The 19517-nt window shown below is 37.2% G+C and overlaps 1 protein-coding gene across 1 annotated transcript in view; it reads left to right on the forward strand.

Moving 5' to 3' along the window:
• Positions 1-12555, forward strand: part of prdm6 (PR domain containing 6) — a 196082-nt gene extending 183527 nt beyond the window's left edge. The window contains exon 7 of the mRNA XM_059969658.1: positions 11813-12555. Within this exon, the coding sequence (XP_059825641.1) occupies positions 11813-11927 (115 nt within the window). The 3' untranslated portion in view covers positions 11928-12555. The remainder of the gene's footprint in view (positions 1-11812) is intronic.
• The last annotated feature ends 6962 nt before the right edge of the window (positions 12556-19517 follow it).

The following is a 19517-nucleotide window of genomic DNA, read 5'->3' on the forward strand; positions in this document are numbered from 1 at the left end:
GTGAATATCTAATAAAATGCATTCAAAATTGCAGAGTAGAAATCATCCACCAGATGGTACAAACCTCTCAGGACTAGTAATGCACTCAAGTGATCATGAATGATTACTCAAAAGTGTTTGGTACAGTTCATATTGAATGTATGTGAGGTTAGGTAGTTCAATTTCATATATGATTACATAATTCTATCTCTGAAAGCAGCAGGTGGTTGATATTGGTTTCTTTCTCAATGAAGAAGTAATTAGGTACATATAAGAGTACTTTTAAGAAATGTATGATACTTTGTATGACTTTGGTAGTCTATTGTACCAGTAAAACTCAAAACATAAAATAAGGTACCTTTTAATCAGTTAGATAAGCATGTCAAGCACAAAATTATTCTGTATTTACTAAAAAAAAATCAGGAACAGTACAGTTACACATTGGTGAAACAGAATACTTAATAAATTTAACAAAAATCCACAAAGGTTTACCACCAAGTTCTGTCTTCGTGGCTGCTCGTTGATTGTTTCCTGCCGTCATTAAAAATGCTCTCTTGTTTACCTGTTATCTTACAAAGTAGCAACACTAAGAAGCCTACAGAAATATTATGACCCTATTTCTATGCTGCTTTTACATCTAGATGGCCCTTTATTCTTGATATTCGATTGGCAGTAATTGAGTAAATTCTGATATTCAGTTGTTTTTCATAAATAATTGAAATTTGAGAGTTTGAAGATCAACATGATGGAAGACAGTGATTTTAACAACAGCTTTGGTACCTAATCAGTTTTCAGATAAATGCTCAGCAATGCACTAATGTGTTATCAGCACTTTGATAACCTCTCAAAGGGGACAGCATTGCCCACATGCACTAATGAATGAAACACAAATCTTTGTCTGAACAATGCTCTTGGGCTCATTTCATTGAACAGATTCATTTGATGAATTTCGTTTGACAAGATTCTGCTCCAGAATGCTGTAATTCTGAAGACGATTGGACCGTTAACTCATTCAGGGCAAATCTTCCCAAATCAGCAGTGGTTTTAAGTAGACAATAATACTCAGTTTCCAATAAGTAATTAACTTCGCATCCTAAAAGTCTTTTTTTTTCCATTTCACAATTCCTCAGTAACTTCTACTTGCATTCTGAAATTATTATTAAAGTTCCAGGTTTTACTGTAAAATCCAGCCACTAACAGATTTTGCTCAGCTGCAATGAGGAAGGTGAAGAATTCCATAAAGTGGTCACTGAAGAAAATGAAACTTCATATTAATTCTATAAAACCAAAGGCTCACGTGAACTGGAGAGACCTGAAAAAAAAATCAAAGGCTCTTGTATGTTCTGAAAAACTTTAAGGAGAAAAGATGTCACAGAAGATTAGTTAATTTTAACAGGTTGATAAATATGTGAGGAGACAGATCAGTATTTTAAGGGCAATGTGAAAGGCTAGTTCAACATTATAATAATATAATCTTTTCTACTCTGTTTAGTATCTTTATTCATACATCACATGGGATATGGTTACTGTCACCATTTACAGCCTACCTTTCTTGCTGTCAAGCCACTTTTTCCATACATTACTCTTCTTGAGTAAAATTTTACCAGGACTCTATGCTGCCTTGAGATAAGTGCAGTCACCCTCCCTCTGGATGTCATCTGCTGAGTCTTCGTAATGAGATCCACTGCTGAGCAGTCCTGGCTGCAGCCAAGCTGAGTCTGGATGAGCAGGTTATTGGTAAATAAGTAGTCCTTCATTGAGTGGTCAATGATACCATCCATCATTCTCTTATAACTGAGAGCAGACAATTATTGGGTAGATTAGATTGATGCTGCTTTTTGTGATTGGATGTAGCTGTGAAATTCTCTTTTTTATGTAACGGATGTTAGTTATTTAACTGTATTGGAACAAGCTGGTTAGGTGTGGAGCTGGTACTAGACCATATATCACAATAGGAAATTTCATGGAAATTGCTCATCCTGCAGTTTATGATCTTCCTCTGCCAGTTAACATGTAGCTGTGGCACCACTGAAGGGATTGACTTCATCTATTTGCTGTGCTGTTATGCTGTTGTATGTTTGCTGTTAAGCTACAACTGAGCTTCTAATACAGACTATATGTAGACCTGGAATGTAGAGAACACACATTGAGGTGTTGTTCGTTGGTGAGATCATCTTGCTCTTTCTTGACAAACCTGAACTCCCCTTTCAGATTCAGTTTATTTTTATCACATGTACAGCAAAACACACTGTGACATGCGTTGTTTGCATTAACAACCAATGTACCCAACGATGTGTTGGGGGAGATAGCCTGCAAATGTCGTCATATATTCTGGTGTTAATGTGGCATCTGCAAAATATTCAGCAGAGCAACACGCGCATCAATGAGGAAACTAAACAAGACAACAAGCCCCTTTTCCCACTCACTCACACGCTCAAACCTAAAAAATTCAGGACCATGATATCGATGGACATCGCGGCTCAGGGCTGGACATTGCACTGTCCTGGGCCAGAGAACAAATATGAGGATCTGAGGATATGGATGCATTTTGCACCTACTGTACACTTCAGTGTTACCTCACTGGCATTTTACTATGCTCTCATTTACTTCAATCAGTTCATTAATGTTGATTGAAAAAGTAAGCACACATTTTTCTTAATTTTCTATCTAAACATTTTTATTTTACATCACTTCACTGTATTTTTTAAAATAAAAATGTATTACATTTTATATTATTTAAATCTTTAGAATATTAAATGTTTCTATTCATTTAATGTATTTAAAATTAAATTAAAAAGCCTGTAACAGCAAGCAGTTGTCCAAAGGCCATCAGATTAGTGTAAAGGATGGACATCCAGGACGTGCCACATGAGGCCAAGTTGCTGTTCACAAACCACTCTGTTTCACTGAACACTCACATTAGTGAGAGCTGAAGCTCGGTTGGCCTGTAGAATGATAAAAGGAGCACTAAGTGCAAGGAACTGGCAGATTATACAAAATCCAGCCCATTATTCTTTATTTATTTAATTAATCTGCCAACTGCTGACTTTCAACTAAATTTGCAAACTGAGGTGGTTTGTTAACCACTTGATCTATCCCTAAGAAAAGCTTCTGTGTATTACTGTCTGCCTGCATTGCAATTTCTCTGTAAATATAACACTTGATTCAACATTCCATTATTGTTTATCCCTCATACTGTCTCAAAGCATTAACGTGATGAAATGATCTGTATAGATGGCATACAATACCAAGTTTTTCACTGTACTTCAGTACAAGTGCCAATAATAAATTAATTTACCAATTTACAATTTCTTAAATGCATAAAACTCTAAGAGTAGTTGAATTGTTGATGATGATGAATTAAAAACAACCACGCATCATGATAGCCTAGCAATATAAAGGTAAATGTATCACTTTGCTTTATAATAGTCACTCAGATATAATGCATGTAGAATGCATCCTTAACTTTGGGCAGACTTATAAAGTGGAGATTATAATATTAGTTGTCTATAATATGCCACACCAAAGAAGCTAGATAATCAATATAGCAGTTATAACTAGTTATAAAAGACTGCAGAATATAGTTTTAGAGTTAGAGAGAAAGTGAACTGCAGATAATCAAACAAATCTATACCAATCTAGATTGAGAAACCAGGAGTTATGCATCATAGAAAGACCCTGTTCAAGTGTCTTAAGACAGTGGAATAGAAGTTGCCCTTAATCCTAGTGGTAGATGTTCTCAAGCAGTTCAAATTGTAGAACTACCTGTTTTGTTTGACCAGGTTTTGTTCTTCTACATACAATTCACTATAAAACAACTTAATATTCTTTCCATTATCCTGTTCATTTACTTTCCTCCGATAAGGATTATAAGAATTGGTAACCTCCAATTCCAGGGCGTCCCAATCCCACTGACAAAAAAAAATAACTTAAATGGATTTTCTTTGTGAGATTATTAAATGGCATTCTGAACAGACTGAAGGATACCAAGGTCCAAGTAGCAGACAACCTCACAATATAGGCTTCAGTTAAACCCAAGTCAGAGATGTGAAGAGGCACTATCCAACCCACTTTATCACGTGCATAGTATCTAATTTTGGAAACCCTATTGAAGACCTTAAGACCAAGGAGTAGAATTAGGCCATTCGGCACATTGTGTCTGCTCCAGCAATCCATCATGGCTGATTTATTATCCCTCTGAACCCCATTCTCCTGCCTTCTCTCCATAACCTTTGATGCCCTGACTAACCAAGAACCTATCAGTCTCTGCTTTATATATACTCAATGACTTGGCCCCTACAACTTTCTGTAGCAATAAATTCCACAGATATATCACTCTCTGGCTGAAAAAGCTCCTTGTCATCTCAGTTTAAATGGATGGCCCTCTATTCTGAGGCTCTGCCCTCAGGTTCGAGACTCACACACGATAGGAATCATCCTATCCACATCCACTGTATCTAGGTCTTTCAGTATTTCATAGGTTTCAATGAGATCCCTGCATTTACATCTAAACTCTAGCAGTAACAGGTTCAGAGGCAAAAAACGCACCCCATACATTAACCCTTTCTTTCCCTCATTCTCCTGAACCTACTCTGGACCCTCTCCAACGCCAGCACATCTTTTTTTTTAGATAAGTGGTCCGGGCCTCAGCATTGCATCCTTGCTCTTATATTCTAGTTCTGTCAAAATGAATGCTAACATTGCATTTGCCTTCCTTACTATTGACTTAACCTGCAAGTTAACCTTTAGGGAATCCTGCACAACAACTCCTAAGTCCCTTTGCACCTCTGATTTTTGAATTTTCATCTTATTTAGAAAGTAGTCTACGCTTTTATTCTTTCTACCGAAGTGCATGACCATACACTTTTCTATATTATATTCCATCTACCATTTCTTTGCCCATTCTCCCAATCTTCCCAGTTCCTTCCTCAACATGTCTTGCCCCTTTACTTATCTTTATATCATCTGCAAACTTTGCCACAAAGCCATCAATTCCATCATCCAAATCATTAACAAATACATGAAAAGCAGTCCCAATACCCACAATGCAGAACACCTCTAGTCACTGGTAGCTAACCCTTTATTCCGACACTTTGCCTCCTGCCAGTCAGTCAATCTTCTATCAATGTTAGTATCTTTCCCGTAATATCAAGGGCTCTTATCTTGTTTAGCAGCCTCATGTGGCACCTTGTCAAAGGCTTTCTGAAAATCCAAGTAAACAACATCCACTGACTCATCTTTGTCTATCCTGCCTGTTATTTCCTCAAAGAATTCCAGCAGATTTATCAGGCAAGCATGCCCCTTAAGGAAACTATGATGACCCTGGCTATTTTATCATGTGCTTCCAAGTACTCTGAAACCTCATCCTTAGCAATGGACTCCAACATCTTACCAACCACTGCAGTCAGGCTATCTGGTCTATAATTTTCCTTCTCCCATCTCCATCCTATCTTAAAGACTGGAGTGATATTTGCAATTTTTCAGTCCTCGGGAACTATTTCAGAATCCAGTGATTCTTGAAAGATCATTACTAATGCCTCCACAATCTCTTCAGTTAATTCTTTCAGAAAACTGGGATGTAATCCACCTGGTCCAAGTCATTTATCTTCTTCAGACCTTTCAGCTTCCCAAGCACCTTCTCCTTAGTAATAGCAGCTACAATCACTTCTGCCCATGACTCTTGTATTTCTGCCATACTGCTAGTGCCTTTCACAGAAAAAGGCTGATGGAAAATACTTATTAAGTTCACCCACCATTTCTTTTACCCTCATTACTAGCTCTCAGCATCGTTTTCCAATGGTCCAATATCCACTTCCACCTCTCCTTTAACCTTATCTGAAAAATCTTTTGATAGTTTACCATCACATTTAATCTTTTCTTTCCTTCTGGTCTTATTCTTTTTAGTTGCCTTCCATTGGTGTTTAAAAGCAGCTTCCCAATCCTCTAACTTCCCACTAGTTTTTGCTATATGCTCTCTCTTTTGCTTTTATGCTATCTTTGACTTCCCTTGTCAGCCACAGTTGCCTCATCCTCCCTTTAGAACATTTCTTCATCTTTGGGTTAACAAGATCATTTCATCATCTACAAATCTCTGGTGAGACCGCACTTAGAGTATTGTGTTCAATTCTGCTCACCTCATTATAGGAAGGATGTGGAAGCTATGGAGAGGGTGCAGAGGAGATTTACCAGGATGTTGCCTGCTTTGGAGAACAAGTCATATGAAGCAAGGTTAACAGAGCTGGGACTTTTCTCTTTGGAGCGAAGAAGAATGAGAGGGGACTTGATAGAGGTCTACAAGATTATGAGAGGCATAGATAGGGTGGATAGTCAGTACCTGTTTCCCAGGGCACCAATAGCAAACACCAGAGGGCATATGTACAAAATTAAGGGAGGGAAGTTTAGGGGAGACATCAGGGGTAAGTTTTTTTACACAGAGGGTTGTGAGTGCCTGGAATGACTTGCCAGAGATGGTGGTGGAGGCTAGAACATTAGGGGTATTTGAGAGCCTCTTGGACAGGCACACGGATGAAAAAAATGGAGGGCTATGGGGTAGTGTGGGTTTAGTACTTTTTTTTAAGGATTATATGGGTCGGCATAACATGGAGGGCTGAAGGGCCTGTACTGTGCTGTAGTGTTCTATGGTTGGGATGTATCTATTTTGCACTTTTAGATTGCACCCAGAAACTCCAACCTTTGCTGCCCTGCCATCATCCCTGCTAGTGTTCCCTTCCAAACATCTTTGGCCAGCTTCTCTCACATGCCTCTGTAATTCCTTTTACTCCATGTAACACTGATATATATGACTTTATCTTCACTCTCTCAAATTGCTGGGTGAATTCTATCTTATTATGATCATTGCCTCTGAAGGGTTCCTTCATCTTAAGCTCCCTAGTCAAATCTAGTTCATTACACAACACTCAATCCAGAATTCTCTTTCTCCTAGTGAATTTAACCATGAGCTACTCTAGAAAGCCATCTTGTTAGCATTCTATAAATTCCCTCTCTCAGGATCCAGCACCAGCCTGATTTCCCCAATCTACCTACATATTGAAATCCCCCATGATTATCGTAATATTGCTCTAATTACATGCCTTTTCTATTTCCCATTAAAATTTATAACCCATACCCTGGCTACTGTTCAGGGGACTGGATATGACTTCCATCAGTGTTTTTTCACCCTTGTAGTTTCTTAACTACCCGTAAGGATTGTACATCACCGATCCTATGCCACCTCTTTCTAAGGATTTTATTTTATTTTTTACCAATAGAGCTATCCACCCCTTCTGCCTACCTACATGTCCTTTTGATTCAATGTGTATCCTTTCATGTTAAGCTCCCAACTATGATCATTATGCAGGCCACGACTCAGTGATGCCCAGAATGTCGTACCTGCCAATCTCCAACTTTGCTCCAAGATCATCTACTTTATTCTGTATAACACGTGCATCCAGTCTGTGTTCATCACTCTTCTCAATTTTGCCCCCATGTTTCACTTAGAATCATTCCACTGACTGCAATTTGCCATACTAGCTGCCAGTCCTTTCTCACAGTCTTGACTACACACTGCATCAAGGTACAGCAACTTCTCTGTCATTCCATTTCCCATTCCCCTGCCAAATTAGTTTAAACCCTCTCGAAGAATTCTAGCAAACCTGCCCACAAGGTTTTTGGTCCCCTTTTTTGTACAGGTCATACCTTCTCCAGAAGAGATCCCAATGATCCAGAAATCTGACCTGCTCCTGACACCACTTCCTCAGCCACAGATCCATCTGTACTATCATCCTATTCCTGCCCTGATAAACATGTTGTACTAGCACAATATTAAGCATTTATGAAGTTTGAAATTGATCCTTGCAGCAACAAGTTAGAAAAGCTATATCTTGGTAACTGGAAAGTGGGTTGTTAGAAACTCAGGAGAATTCCTGTCACCAGGGAAGAGTACTGAGAAATTTGAAGGAGTTGTGAGCTGACAAAATTGACCTTGATGGATTTCATCCTAGATTATTATCAGAAGAAGCCATTGGTTTTGATTTTCCAAATCTTTCTAGAAAATGGGAATGTTCCATTAGCAACTACACCTTCTTTATTCAAAAAGGATAGAGAACAAAAAGCAAACTAGAACCAGTAAATCAGCATCCATCAAAACAGAAAAAATATTGGAAATTATTATTTAAAATATTAAAACAAGACATTTATTATCAGACCTAATGTATCAATCCTAATACAGAGTTGAGGTTATAATCAGATCTGGCATAATCTCATTGAATGACAGTGCAGGTGTGGGGCCGAATGGCGCACACCTACTCCCAGTTTACCGGTTCACTTACACGTTCACAAAGTTACTTAGAAAGTAGAGAGAAGACTTATTTGAATTATATCAAAAATAATAAAGTTTAGTACCAGAAGGAAAATAAAGAAAATTGAGTTCTTTTCACTGGAAAAAGGAAGGTTTAGATTAGCTTTTAAGTAGAAAAATTTAAGGAGAAGATTATTATAGGGCTGAATGTTTACTAAGGAAATACGTATTGTGATTGAACAGCAAAAGACATGAGTTGCTATTGGAAGCAGATCCATAATAGGTTTAAGGAGGAAAATGCATATATATTTAGAAGAAAATAAGACTCTGTAGTGTAAGGAGAGTAATGGGACTAAATGAATAACTCAATTTTAATACATCTCACTGGTCCAAATAGCTTTAGCCTCTGTTCTATTATTCAATTATTCCACTAATTCATAAGTGAAAGGAGCTGTCTGCAATCGTTCTTCTGGTTGGGAAATTCTTTTCAAGATCTCTAGACATTAGAAAGTGCACCAAATTGTTCTGCCAAGTTTATTATCCAACATTGCTTCCCATACAATCTTCTAAAAGTGTCCTCTTGTTTTCATTAAGCTTTTGAATCTTTGGTTTTCCCAATCAATCTGATATTGCCTCTAAAAGAACAATTAAATAAGGCCAACTGATTTATACCTCCCTAATGTTTCTTTCTTCTGGCAAGTTATAAGGCAATACCCTGTTAGTTTACAGTACATCTAGCCGTACAAATTGTGCAGTGTTAAAAGACCTTTCTAATGTTGACTGATGTTTTTCGTTTGCTTAAAATAAATTGCACAAATAGTTTTCTGAACTTGTTGCCTTTAGAATGAATCAGTCCTGAGCAATGGCATGGAATGCCTCTGTCCCTCTTCCTTTAACTTTTCTCCTACATGATCTTGATGGCACTGATTTCAGTTACACAGCAGTTGCTTTCCATCAGTAGAATTTTTATTGTGTTTAACAACTCTGAAATTTTGGGTGAACATCACACTTAATATAGGAAAACATTTAAACGAGTATGATCTAATACCAAAACATTGGGTATCTAAAGATTTACGCAGAATTTGGAAAGACAACCAGAGCGTGAAATGGTAATTAACTCTAATCCGCTTTTGTTGATCAAAATTTCACTCAAAAATTTGTTTCACTTTATAGCTCACAGAATTTATAGACACATTTATAGACACAAGTAGGTTTCATTTTATGGAGAAGTTAAGGAGAACAATGAGTATTCCATTTTCCCCAACCCACCCACTTGCCATAGGTCTCTACAAGTTCAGTATATCCAAAGACCTTGCCACGATTCCGGATGTACGCGATCACTGATGGCAGATCCGAGCACCAGCTGGTGGGGAGTACAGTCAGAGACAAAAACAAACCTCTCATTCAGCAATCAGTGAGTTTTCAGTTCATCTGAAGAGCCTACAAAATATTGTTGGCCTGTCCTAACCAAAACCAGAATATTTCCTCCTAATTCATTTAAATGCTTTTGTTAGGAATGCATCCACTGCTTAATGACTCTTGGAATTGTGGAACAACTTAACAAGTGAAAGCCTGGTCTCCAACCTTTCTCTGTCCTTTTTCAACCAGGGAAGAGGTTGCAGCTTTCTACAAGAATGAGGTTTTGAAAACTATACAGGCAGCAAAGAACCAATCAAATTCAATACTGTGGTTTATAATTAGGAAGCTTGACTTTGAGAGTACCCTCATTAGTACCATGGCTGCATTATTTCATTATTGGAAGCAACATGTTGAGTTTCAGTTGTTTTCCTTCATTTCCATTGTCTTTTACTTTATTTATCAAGTTAAAAAAGGCAAATTAAATAATATTGAATTGTGTTTACAGCACAAAACTAGGCCAGTCCTGATGCAGAGAGTCAGCCTATCAAACATCCCATTGCTTCCATAAATTGTGTCTTGATGCATTAAGTTCTTCCAGCAGTTTAGATTTTTGCTACAGAAACAGGCATATGACCCATCAGATTTGTAAATTTGCATCTCAACTCTCACCTTCAATGGTAGGGAGAGTAGGGGAAAGACCATCATTGCTTGGATAGTATAACATGAAAATTATACTGTCCAGTATGAACACTGGCCTTTTAATTCAATTGGTTCAGGTTGATATTTATGTTACCAACAAACTTCCTCCTAGTCTTCTTGAAAAGATCCTTCAACTTGCTTTATTGCTTTCTCATGGGTTTAATGCAACTACTGAAGTAACCTCAACTATTTCCTGTAATAAGTAAAATGAAGAAGGATTTGATAGAAGTGCAGGGTTGATCATGGATTAAAAATGACAGTAATTGTATTTTGCAATCATGGTTCAGATTATTAATACATTCTGAGTAAATAATTTTCTCCTGAATACTTTATTCAATTTAATGGTTGCTCATTTACCTCCTCCATGTTTAGTCTTCAAATTATTATTAAAATAATTCAATTTGGGCCATTTTTTTCATGATACAGTCGACATTATAATGATAAAGATGTTAAAGGTGACTTTATATATTAATTTTAAAAAAGCATATGATATATTTCTGGATGAAGGAAGCATTAAAGCAGACAGAACTAAATTGTTATGCAAATAAAAAATACAATATTTCAAAGAGCTGCTGCACCTTGCAACAATTTGTTTTAAAACTGATGCATGACATTAAGTGATGCTGATATATCCTCTGAGAATTTCTGCACCCCTGTGTTTTCCAAATTCTATTTGCATACTGACAAGAGCTATTTCAATTGTATATAAAACTTCATTTCTTTTTTGGGTACATTTTAATGTACACATACACCAAAATTTAAAACATATTCTGTTATTTTGAGAGAAAAAAACTCAAAGCTGTGCTGTAAAATGTCATTAAAATTCTCCAACTATATTTTTCACTTGTCTTTCTATATGCCTTTACAGTTCAATAGAATCTAAAAACTGGTAGAAAATACAGTAAAAGTACTACAGAGAATTTGATGCTAAATTATATTCTTCATCAATAAAAGATTCTTGAATGGTGCTGATGTTGCAGATGTTCAGATTTCAAGAATGCCTAGATGTCTGAAACACCATTCTGTATTTAAGATCTAAGTAGTTTCCTGAACATGATTTGCCATTTACAGCCTCTTCTGTCTGATTTTAAATTAGTGAAAGGTGAGATTTAGTCTGCCATCAATTTCTCCTCAGGCCCTTGAGCTTCCGACAGAGCAGGTCCTTTGATGGCATGCTCCTGAAAATCTCTTTTTGTTCTTTATCTATTTGAACTGACAGTGAGCAGGACCATAACAAGACAGGCATCTCTTGAGAAATCACCTTACTCTCTGCCTATTGACAGAATCCTCTGTTCTGAATCAAGCAAACCTTGTCCCATCACTGGCATCAAGGCCGGGGAGTAGCCACCAATTAGACCCCAGGAGCCTTATAAAATTCACAGCCACTTTTAAGTGTCTGTTCCAATTAGTTGGGATGAGAAAATGGCCATCACCCTTTACATGTAGCTCCCTGTCTTAATTTTCTTATTGCCTCCGCAGGTGCGAGAAATGTGATCGGAGCTTCACACAAGCCACACAGCTGAGCCGACACCAACGGATGCCCAACGAATGCAAGCCAATGACAGAAAGCACAGAATCAATTGAAGTGGATTAACTGATTGACTGGCTGGAATTAAACTGCAAGGAAAGTCATGATTAAATGTCATGGATACTTAAGCAAAACCAAAGATTTCCTCTGAGCAACTTTCAATCAGTCCCAGAAAAGCAAAAGCAGTAATAAAATAAGTAAGATGTTAAAAGATATTGATCTTGGCATAGGAGAGAGAGAAACAAACCAGGAAAAAAAGATTATTTATTTATGAATAAGGTAACGGCTCATTTCAATGGACAAAGTCAAATAATGGGACACCTCTGCAGATTCCTATGACCAGAATATATTACATTTCTAAGAACCTTTTAATTGTTATTTAATACCAAAGCGAGAAAAAAAATATTAATTAGTGGGTTCAGTAGCCCACAATTGTGACTGAGAATGCACATTGTTTTTTTGCACCTTTTTAAGCATGACCTGAGGGACACAGATCTTTTATCTTTTTTTTTCAGTGGTGATGTCTACAAGAGAAGCCAGAAATTGCATTTTGAATTAAAGAGTCCCAGATTTATTGTAAAATGCAAAGGTACATTTTCCTTATTGGATTGGGACTCTGCAATTCAGAATTACAAAATGTAAAACTGCAGCCAATCAGCATTAATAGTAAATGTATTACTGCAGTTCTGCTGGCAGTATGTCTGTCAATAGAGCTATGAAAGCCAATGCACATAAATAAGTTTGAACAATTATTTGTCCATAAATTCTCAGGCAGAATAATAATTCAGCCTAAATCTGGGCTAATGGTGAAATGTTTCTTTTGATTACGTTATCCTGCATGATTAATTCTTTGCAACACTTTAAGCACTAAAATCAATGTAAAATTAATGGGGAAAAAGGTCTGTTGCTCAACTAGCAATTTGGAAAAATATATCCTATTTGTAGGGTTAAGCCATCAGCAGATTTGTAGTTTAACATCTTCCTCTCATAGCTTCCAAACAAGAAAGCCTGGCTATCCTTTAATGTTCTAAATCAACAGTTGCAGTTCAATTAAAAGTGAATGAAACTTAGTGAATCATGTGATTGTTATAAGCCAGCTTCCTGTGTTGAAGTTGATGATTGTGTTGGTAGGGAACTAAATCATACTTACTGATTACTCTTATTTTATATAGAGTATAAATTTTAAAAAAATTCATAATATGTTGTGAGGGAAACATTATGTTTCTGTCACATCATTCCTTGCCGAACTCTTGCAGCACAACAGTGCATTCAGAATTCATACTCAAAATATATTGAATAACTGTGAATACTTGAGCCATCAGGCTGTATATAACACTATGCAGAACCAATGAAGTTCATTCTTTAATATCATTCACCATTGAACACAAACTTTCCTCAATGGGCTATTAACAATCACACATCAAAATGGTTACACCTCTACAAATATGGAATTCTCAGTACTATTTGCAGTTCCGTTTACTACCAGTTATTCTTTTAAGCTCATCAGCTAGAAGACAAGCCTATAAATTTAGTCACAGCAAATTTTGTGAACAAAAATTTTATGGAGACAAATTATGAATGTTATACTCTGAATACTGGATGTTAAGATACATAAAGATACACTCAGTGTGTCAGGGTTTCTTGAATCTGCCGCCGCACTGGACACGGGATTCAGATTATATCTTTTTTATATCACCATTGAGCAATATTGTTACTGAGAACACTCACTGTTAGATTAAAAGCTGGAGGACTTTAAATCACAGTGTTTTAGCCCATTAGTGGCTGTTATTGCATACCTGCACCATGGCCCCTCGTTTTAAATTCACTCTGAATCTTGTAGGGAATATTTGTAATGACCTAAAATGAACATTAAACATAGAAAATATTATCAAATGTTTTCTATAAATAGAATAATATAGGAATTAACTACACAATTTTGAAAGCTACTAAGCCTTCTATTATTTTCCAAATATTGACCCAAAATGCATGGTGGCCCCTGCAAAGATTAATAAGGTTGAATCCTTCATACATTTATTTTCTGCAAAATTTCTCTTTTGCATTTTGCTACAGGAATTCTTCCCTGTTTTGTATAATGTCATTTTAATTTCTGTGTTAATTTGTGCCATGAATTAATGACAACAAGAATCAGTATTTTGGATGCTGCTTGGCCGTCTAGAAACAATTGATCATACATAGTTTATACCCATGCTGGATACAAATAATAAAAATACATGGCATTGTCACAATGTACCACTTAAAAATATCAAATTTTCAATAACTCAAAAGCTGATTTATGGAGCCAACTTGGAATGATGGTTGTCATATGTAAGGCCATTACAAATAAAAGCAAAACAGAAAAATAACTAATGTGTGAAAAATGACATGTTTAGCTGACAAGAAGGTGACACAATACTTGATGGATAGTGTTGTTTGTTATTTAGTTCATTTGCAATTACCCAGGCTCTTCTTCAGCACGAGTTGTTGGATATTAATCCTCCTTGTGGTATTTGCAATGTAAGAATTTTCAAAAGATCTATCTAGAAGTAATTAAAATTATGATATAATCTTAATGTACAATTCAGATAAATAACACTATACATATCTTATCAATAATAGCTGCACTTGAGGCATATGAGTGCAATAGTATTATTATGGACTAATTTTTGTTTAATAATTCATAATCAATTTTCATTCAGCTATTGCTTTTCCTGAGTGTATTTTATTACTGCGAACTATTTTTGAGCATTTTCTATTGGAATTTGAGGAGAATTCATTTTGTACATTTTGTACATGGCCAAGAAGTATTCTAGCTCAAAGCAACATCAATAGCTTTAACAGAGTTCCCTAAGGAAATACATCACAGAAAAAAAGCTAAACGCTGTACTGAACATTGCCAAAAAATCTTGTGTTTTAATATGATTTGTATGATGTACATATGTTTTAATATGTCATTCTATAGAAAGGTTAGATGAATAAAGAACAAAACTAAATTTAATATATACACATGGAGTAGATGTTACCATTTTAGAGACAAATACTTTTTTTAATTTTTTGATATAACCTACTTCCACATAAAACAATATTGAATGACTTGAAGGTGCCCACTCCAATGGCCAATGCATTCTGCTTGCTCAGTGACACCGACTATTTCTTGAGCAGGTCACAAGGAGGTTTTTTTAATTAGTGGTCTAATAACTAATGGCTTGATTTCTTGAACACTGACTGCCATATGGCTTTCACTCAGATATTATACTAGGAGGATGAGCTGCAGAATGGAAGAGACCTTTTAATTCATCTGAGGCTCTTAACTTATCTGGGGGTAACTGAAAATTACCATAATTCTTGATCAATAAATACCTTTTTCAAACGGTCACCCTTTCTTTTTTTTTGTCATTTTACTTTGCACAGTGAAAACTGCAAGAAAAAGATGGTGCTTGGGTTCAAAAATTTAAATGCTCAATTAATCAGATGTCTATTAAACTAAAGTAAAACTATTTTAATACAATAAATAATCTTAACACAATGATTTTACGGAATTGACTTTCTGATTAGTAACTTGAAAATCCTCAAGGCCAGCGAAATAGCACAGACATCCTGCATTTATTTTTTGTATTCACATGTTGTAGTTTATTAATAAACATTTTAAACTGTCGGGTACATATACAGCTAGCTGATATTTTGCCTGATATATAATCAAATTGTCTTTGTTTTTCTCCTTTAGCTGATTTAAACATGAAATTCAATGAAAACTTTTTTTCAGAAAACATGCAATATAGTGGAAAGGACTTTTATGACTGAGAACGGTACCCTGAAATGCAATATCATATCCTTACTGTATATTGTTACCATTGAGACTTCTGTACTTTATTTTGTGGGATTAATTCCAACTTTCTAAATATTAGAATACATTTTCTGATTATATTAGAGCCAATAACTGGAACTCTTTAGATTTCTTGATTTGTTATGAAAACAATGAATTAAATAGTTTGGGAGACCGGACTAAATGACTGCTGCAAATACAATTGTTTCACTCATGTTACAAAGGCACATTATCTTCTCTGCACTAGTTTTAAATGGAGTGTCTTTGGAACTTCTCTTTCACAATTATACACTGACAGACACTTTTCTACAAGACAAACTCAAGATTATTTTTAAGCAACCTGGATAGGAAACAAGTCGAGGGATACATGTTTAATGCAGGTAATTAGAATAAGGATATATAGGTATCATGTTTGCATGAATGAACTGGGCTGAAATGCCTGCAGAGCCTATTTCTATGCTGTATGATTCTATGATTCACTGAGCAAGAACCTGGCAAAACTGGCAGTGCATTTTAAACAAACTTCCAGTACTGGTTGGGCAACTGCAGAATATTATTGTCATACCACTGCTTGTTCGATTATTCCTCTGAATATGCCATAGACTGAGCGCCAATGGACTGCGTGGCCAAGTGTTTAAGACTTTGGGCTGGCGATCTGATGGTCACTGGTTCGAGCCTCAGCCGAGGCAGTGTGTGTGTGCTTGAGCAAGGCACTTAACCACACACTGCTCCTGCACATTTATAGCCCAGTGGCGGTGGTTGGTGCAGCGTGGACAAGACAACACATCAGTTGTTCTGACTAGTTTGAAGTCAGTATCTCTCATCTACCAGGTACCTTTTAAGTGTGTTGCAAGTCTAAACGCAACAGGGAACTTGGAGTGTTGCAGTTTAAAAACATCTCGACCAGCTGGCTAGCAACCTTGCGCGTGTCTGTTGGTAGCCTGAAAGCCTTTGACCTTGTGATGCATGATTACTACCGTCAAAGTGGCCTGGACCTTGAATTTATCAAAGTTGACATTTGGCTGGTAACACTTTACTGAATTCTTTCTTTCTCCAACTCCATCCTTGATCACTCTTTGTCCTTCCTCACACATTCTTCCACTCCTTTCTTCCCTTATTATGGAAGTAATAAGTTTAAATTTTAAACTAGCTGAGCAGATCCCACCACTCAACCCTCAACATGCTTACTCCTTTGGCTTTGGTTTTGCCTATATTAACTCTGCTCAAATTTGAATTGACATTTATTAGATTCAGAGCAATTTGGAGACAGTACAGTCATATAGTGGTTAGCGTAATGCTATTAAAGCACCAGCGACTCGGGTTCTATTCTTCTGCTGTCTATAAGAAGATTGTTCGTTCTCCCCATGACCACGTAGGTTTCCTCCCACCTTCCAAAGATGAATGGGTTAGCTGGTTAATTTGCTACGCGAGCATAATTGGGCAGTGCAGACTCATTGGGCTAGAAAGGTCTGTACCATTCTGTATCTCTAAATAAATAAATAAAATCTGGCTGTGCTATTCTACTCCATAATGGAAGTGTATTCCCGTTAGACTCTGCTTTACTACACTGTCACTATTTTTTCTCAGTAGCTTCCAATTTTTTGCAACACTCTGGACATCAAAAGTTTCCAGTGGTCTACACAAACTCACTTGTTTTGCTGCTCTGTAGCCTGTACTTTAACATAATTTTTTAAAAACTTCCTGGTCTAGCCGATGCACTGGGGACAGGCAAATTGCCCCAACTGGTTCTTTATCTTCAGTCAGGGCTGAATTAATAAATGGAGCATTAATGGAAGATTAGTGAACCATGCAGTAGCTGACAGTTCTCTTTAGTGGCTGGTAATCTGGAGACACAGCTGCTTGAAGCAGATATGCTAAGGTTTGAAGGCAAGAGAGACTGTTCAAACTGTAATCTGGAACAAAATACAGAGCGCTGGAAGAGCTCAGTGAGTTAAGCAGCAACTATGGGGGCAAAAGGTGTATGTTGGTATTTCGGGTTGAGACCCTGCATCAGGACTGAGGGGTGAAGGGAGAGGTGGGACAGATACTAGTAGATGATAACTAGAAGTGAATGAGGAGAGGGTGGGGGATTGATGAGAAGATGGAGCCAGGTTGGGAGGAGGAGGTGGGAGATAGGAAAGGTAACCAAAGCGAGAAGGAACCTAGGCAAACAGGAGAGTGCATGTTAGAGAATTCCAGAGGTATGGGTTGCCTGGCAAATTCAATGCTTATTCCATTGGATCATAAGCTATCCTGGCAGTCAATGAAATATTGGTCCTCCAGTTTGCATTTGGCCTCACCATAACAATGGAGAGGGCCGAGGACAGAGAGATTGAACTAGGAGTGCGAAGGAAGTTTATAATGACATGCAAATGGAAACTCCATGGTGCCTATTACAGAGAGGGAGCAAGCAGTCCGCAAAATAGTCATCTAGTCTACATATGGTTTCTTCAATTTAGAAGAGGCCACATCAGGAGCACTGAATGTAGTAGACCAGGCTGGAAGAGGGACCTGTTGAGTGTCTGTCTCTCCTGGAAACATTGTTTAGCTCCCTGATTGTGGTGAAGGAGGAGTAGAAAGGGCAGGCATCACACCTTGCATTTGTAAGGTGTGGGAGAAAGTGCTAGGGGATGGGGAAGGATGAGTGGAACAAGGAGAGTTATCCTTGCACAAAGAAGGAGTGTTTAGGAAAGATGCAACTGGTGATGGGATCATGTTGGAGCTGATGATAATGGTGAAGAATGGAGGTGATGGCTTGTGGGTGAAAGGTGAGAATCATGGGAACTCTACCTCTGTTCGGTCTGGGGAGAGAAAAGTGGGAGCGGATGTGCAGGCAGCAGAGGGTTGTCAGGGTTCCATCAATTAAGAGGGGAAGTCACATTTCAGAAAGAAGAAGGACACTTCAGCAGATCTAGACCAGAAGGGATTCCCAGTTCAAGGTAACTTCTCATGAAGGCTGCAGTGATGGCACTCTACAGCTTATTTCTATGCAGAATGTCTGCTGGATGTGGGAACCAACGCAGAAAAAAAAGGATACCTTGATGTTGAATCAGCCATGCTCAATTTCATTTGTTACTCATGCTAAATTTGTTTGCAAATCTGTTCCACGTTCTCCCATGTCAAGTGCTCACACAGTAATAAAAGGTTTTATTGGTCATTGATCATACACAGACAATCATTCTAGCAATCCATCTGCAAAGTGTATCGACACATTGATGGATAGGAAAGAGGAGTTGTGTGGAGATGTTGGCAGCCAGGTCCTGTTCCTACTGCTGTTCAGTGGGAAAGGAGGAGATGAAACAGCTTGTCACATTGGGCTGTGGACTTGGCACCTTTGTGTTCAATCTCTGAACTGCACATTTAACTAATACAGATGAGCCTTACAAACAAGTCCGTGTTATAGAGTAATGTAATGGGTGACAGATGATACATATTGTTCATAATAGAAACTGTTCCATATAATTCACAAACACCAAATTGTGTTGTTGTGTGCTCTTTAAGATACGGTGTCTGGCATAATGACATCAGGTTAAGGTGACTGCTTTTGGTTTGTTAGTGATAGAAGTAAAGGGCTGAAGCTTTTGTTTAGCACATTAAACAACTCACATGTTTTATTCACAAAATTCTACCGTATAAAGCAGAGAAACTGAAGGAAATTCTTAATTTTTCCTTACGTTGACTTGAACCTTATTATGCATCATGTAATAAGATCTGGCCATTTTACTTTCTGTATATTACACAATTCATTGGATTCCAATTAATTAGGACACCTTGGGACCAATGCATATTGACACAATTATGTGGTTGCCTCAGTTAGTCAAAGTTTCATGAAAATA

This window comes from Hypanus sabinus, chromosome 5 (genome assembly GCF_030144855.1).
Source record: "Hypanus sabinus isolate sHypSab1 chromosome 5, sHypSab1.hap1, whole genome shotgun sequence".
Classification (NCBI taxonomy): domain Eukaryota; kingdom Metazoa; phylum Chordata; class Chondrichthyes; order Myliobatiformes; family Dasyatidae; genus Hypanus; species Hypanus sabinus.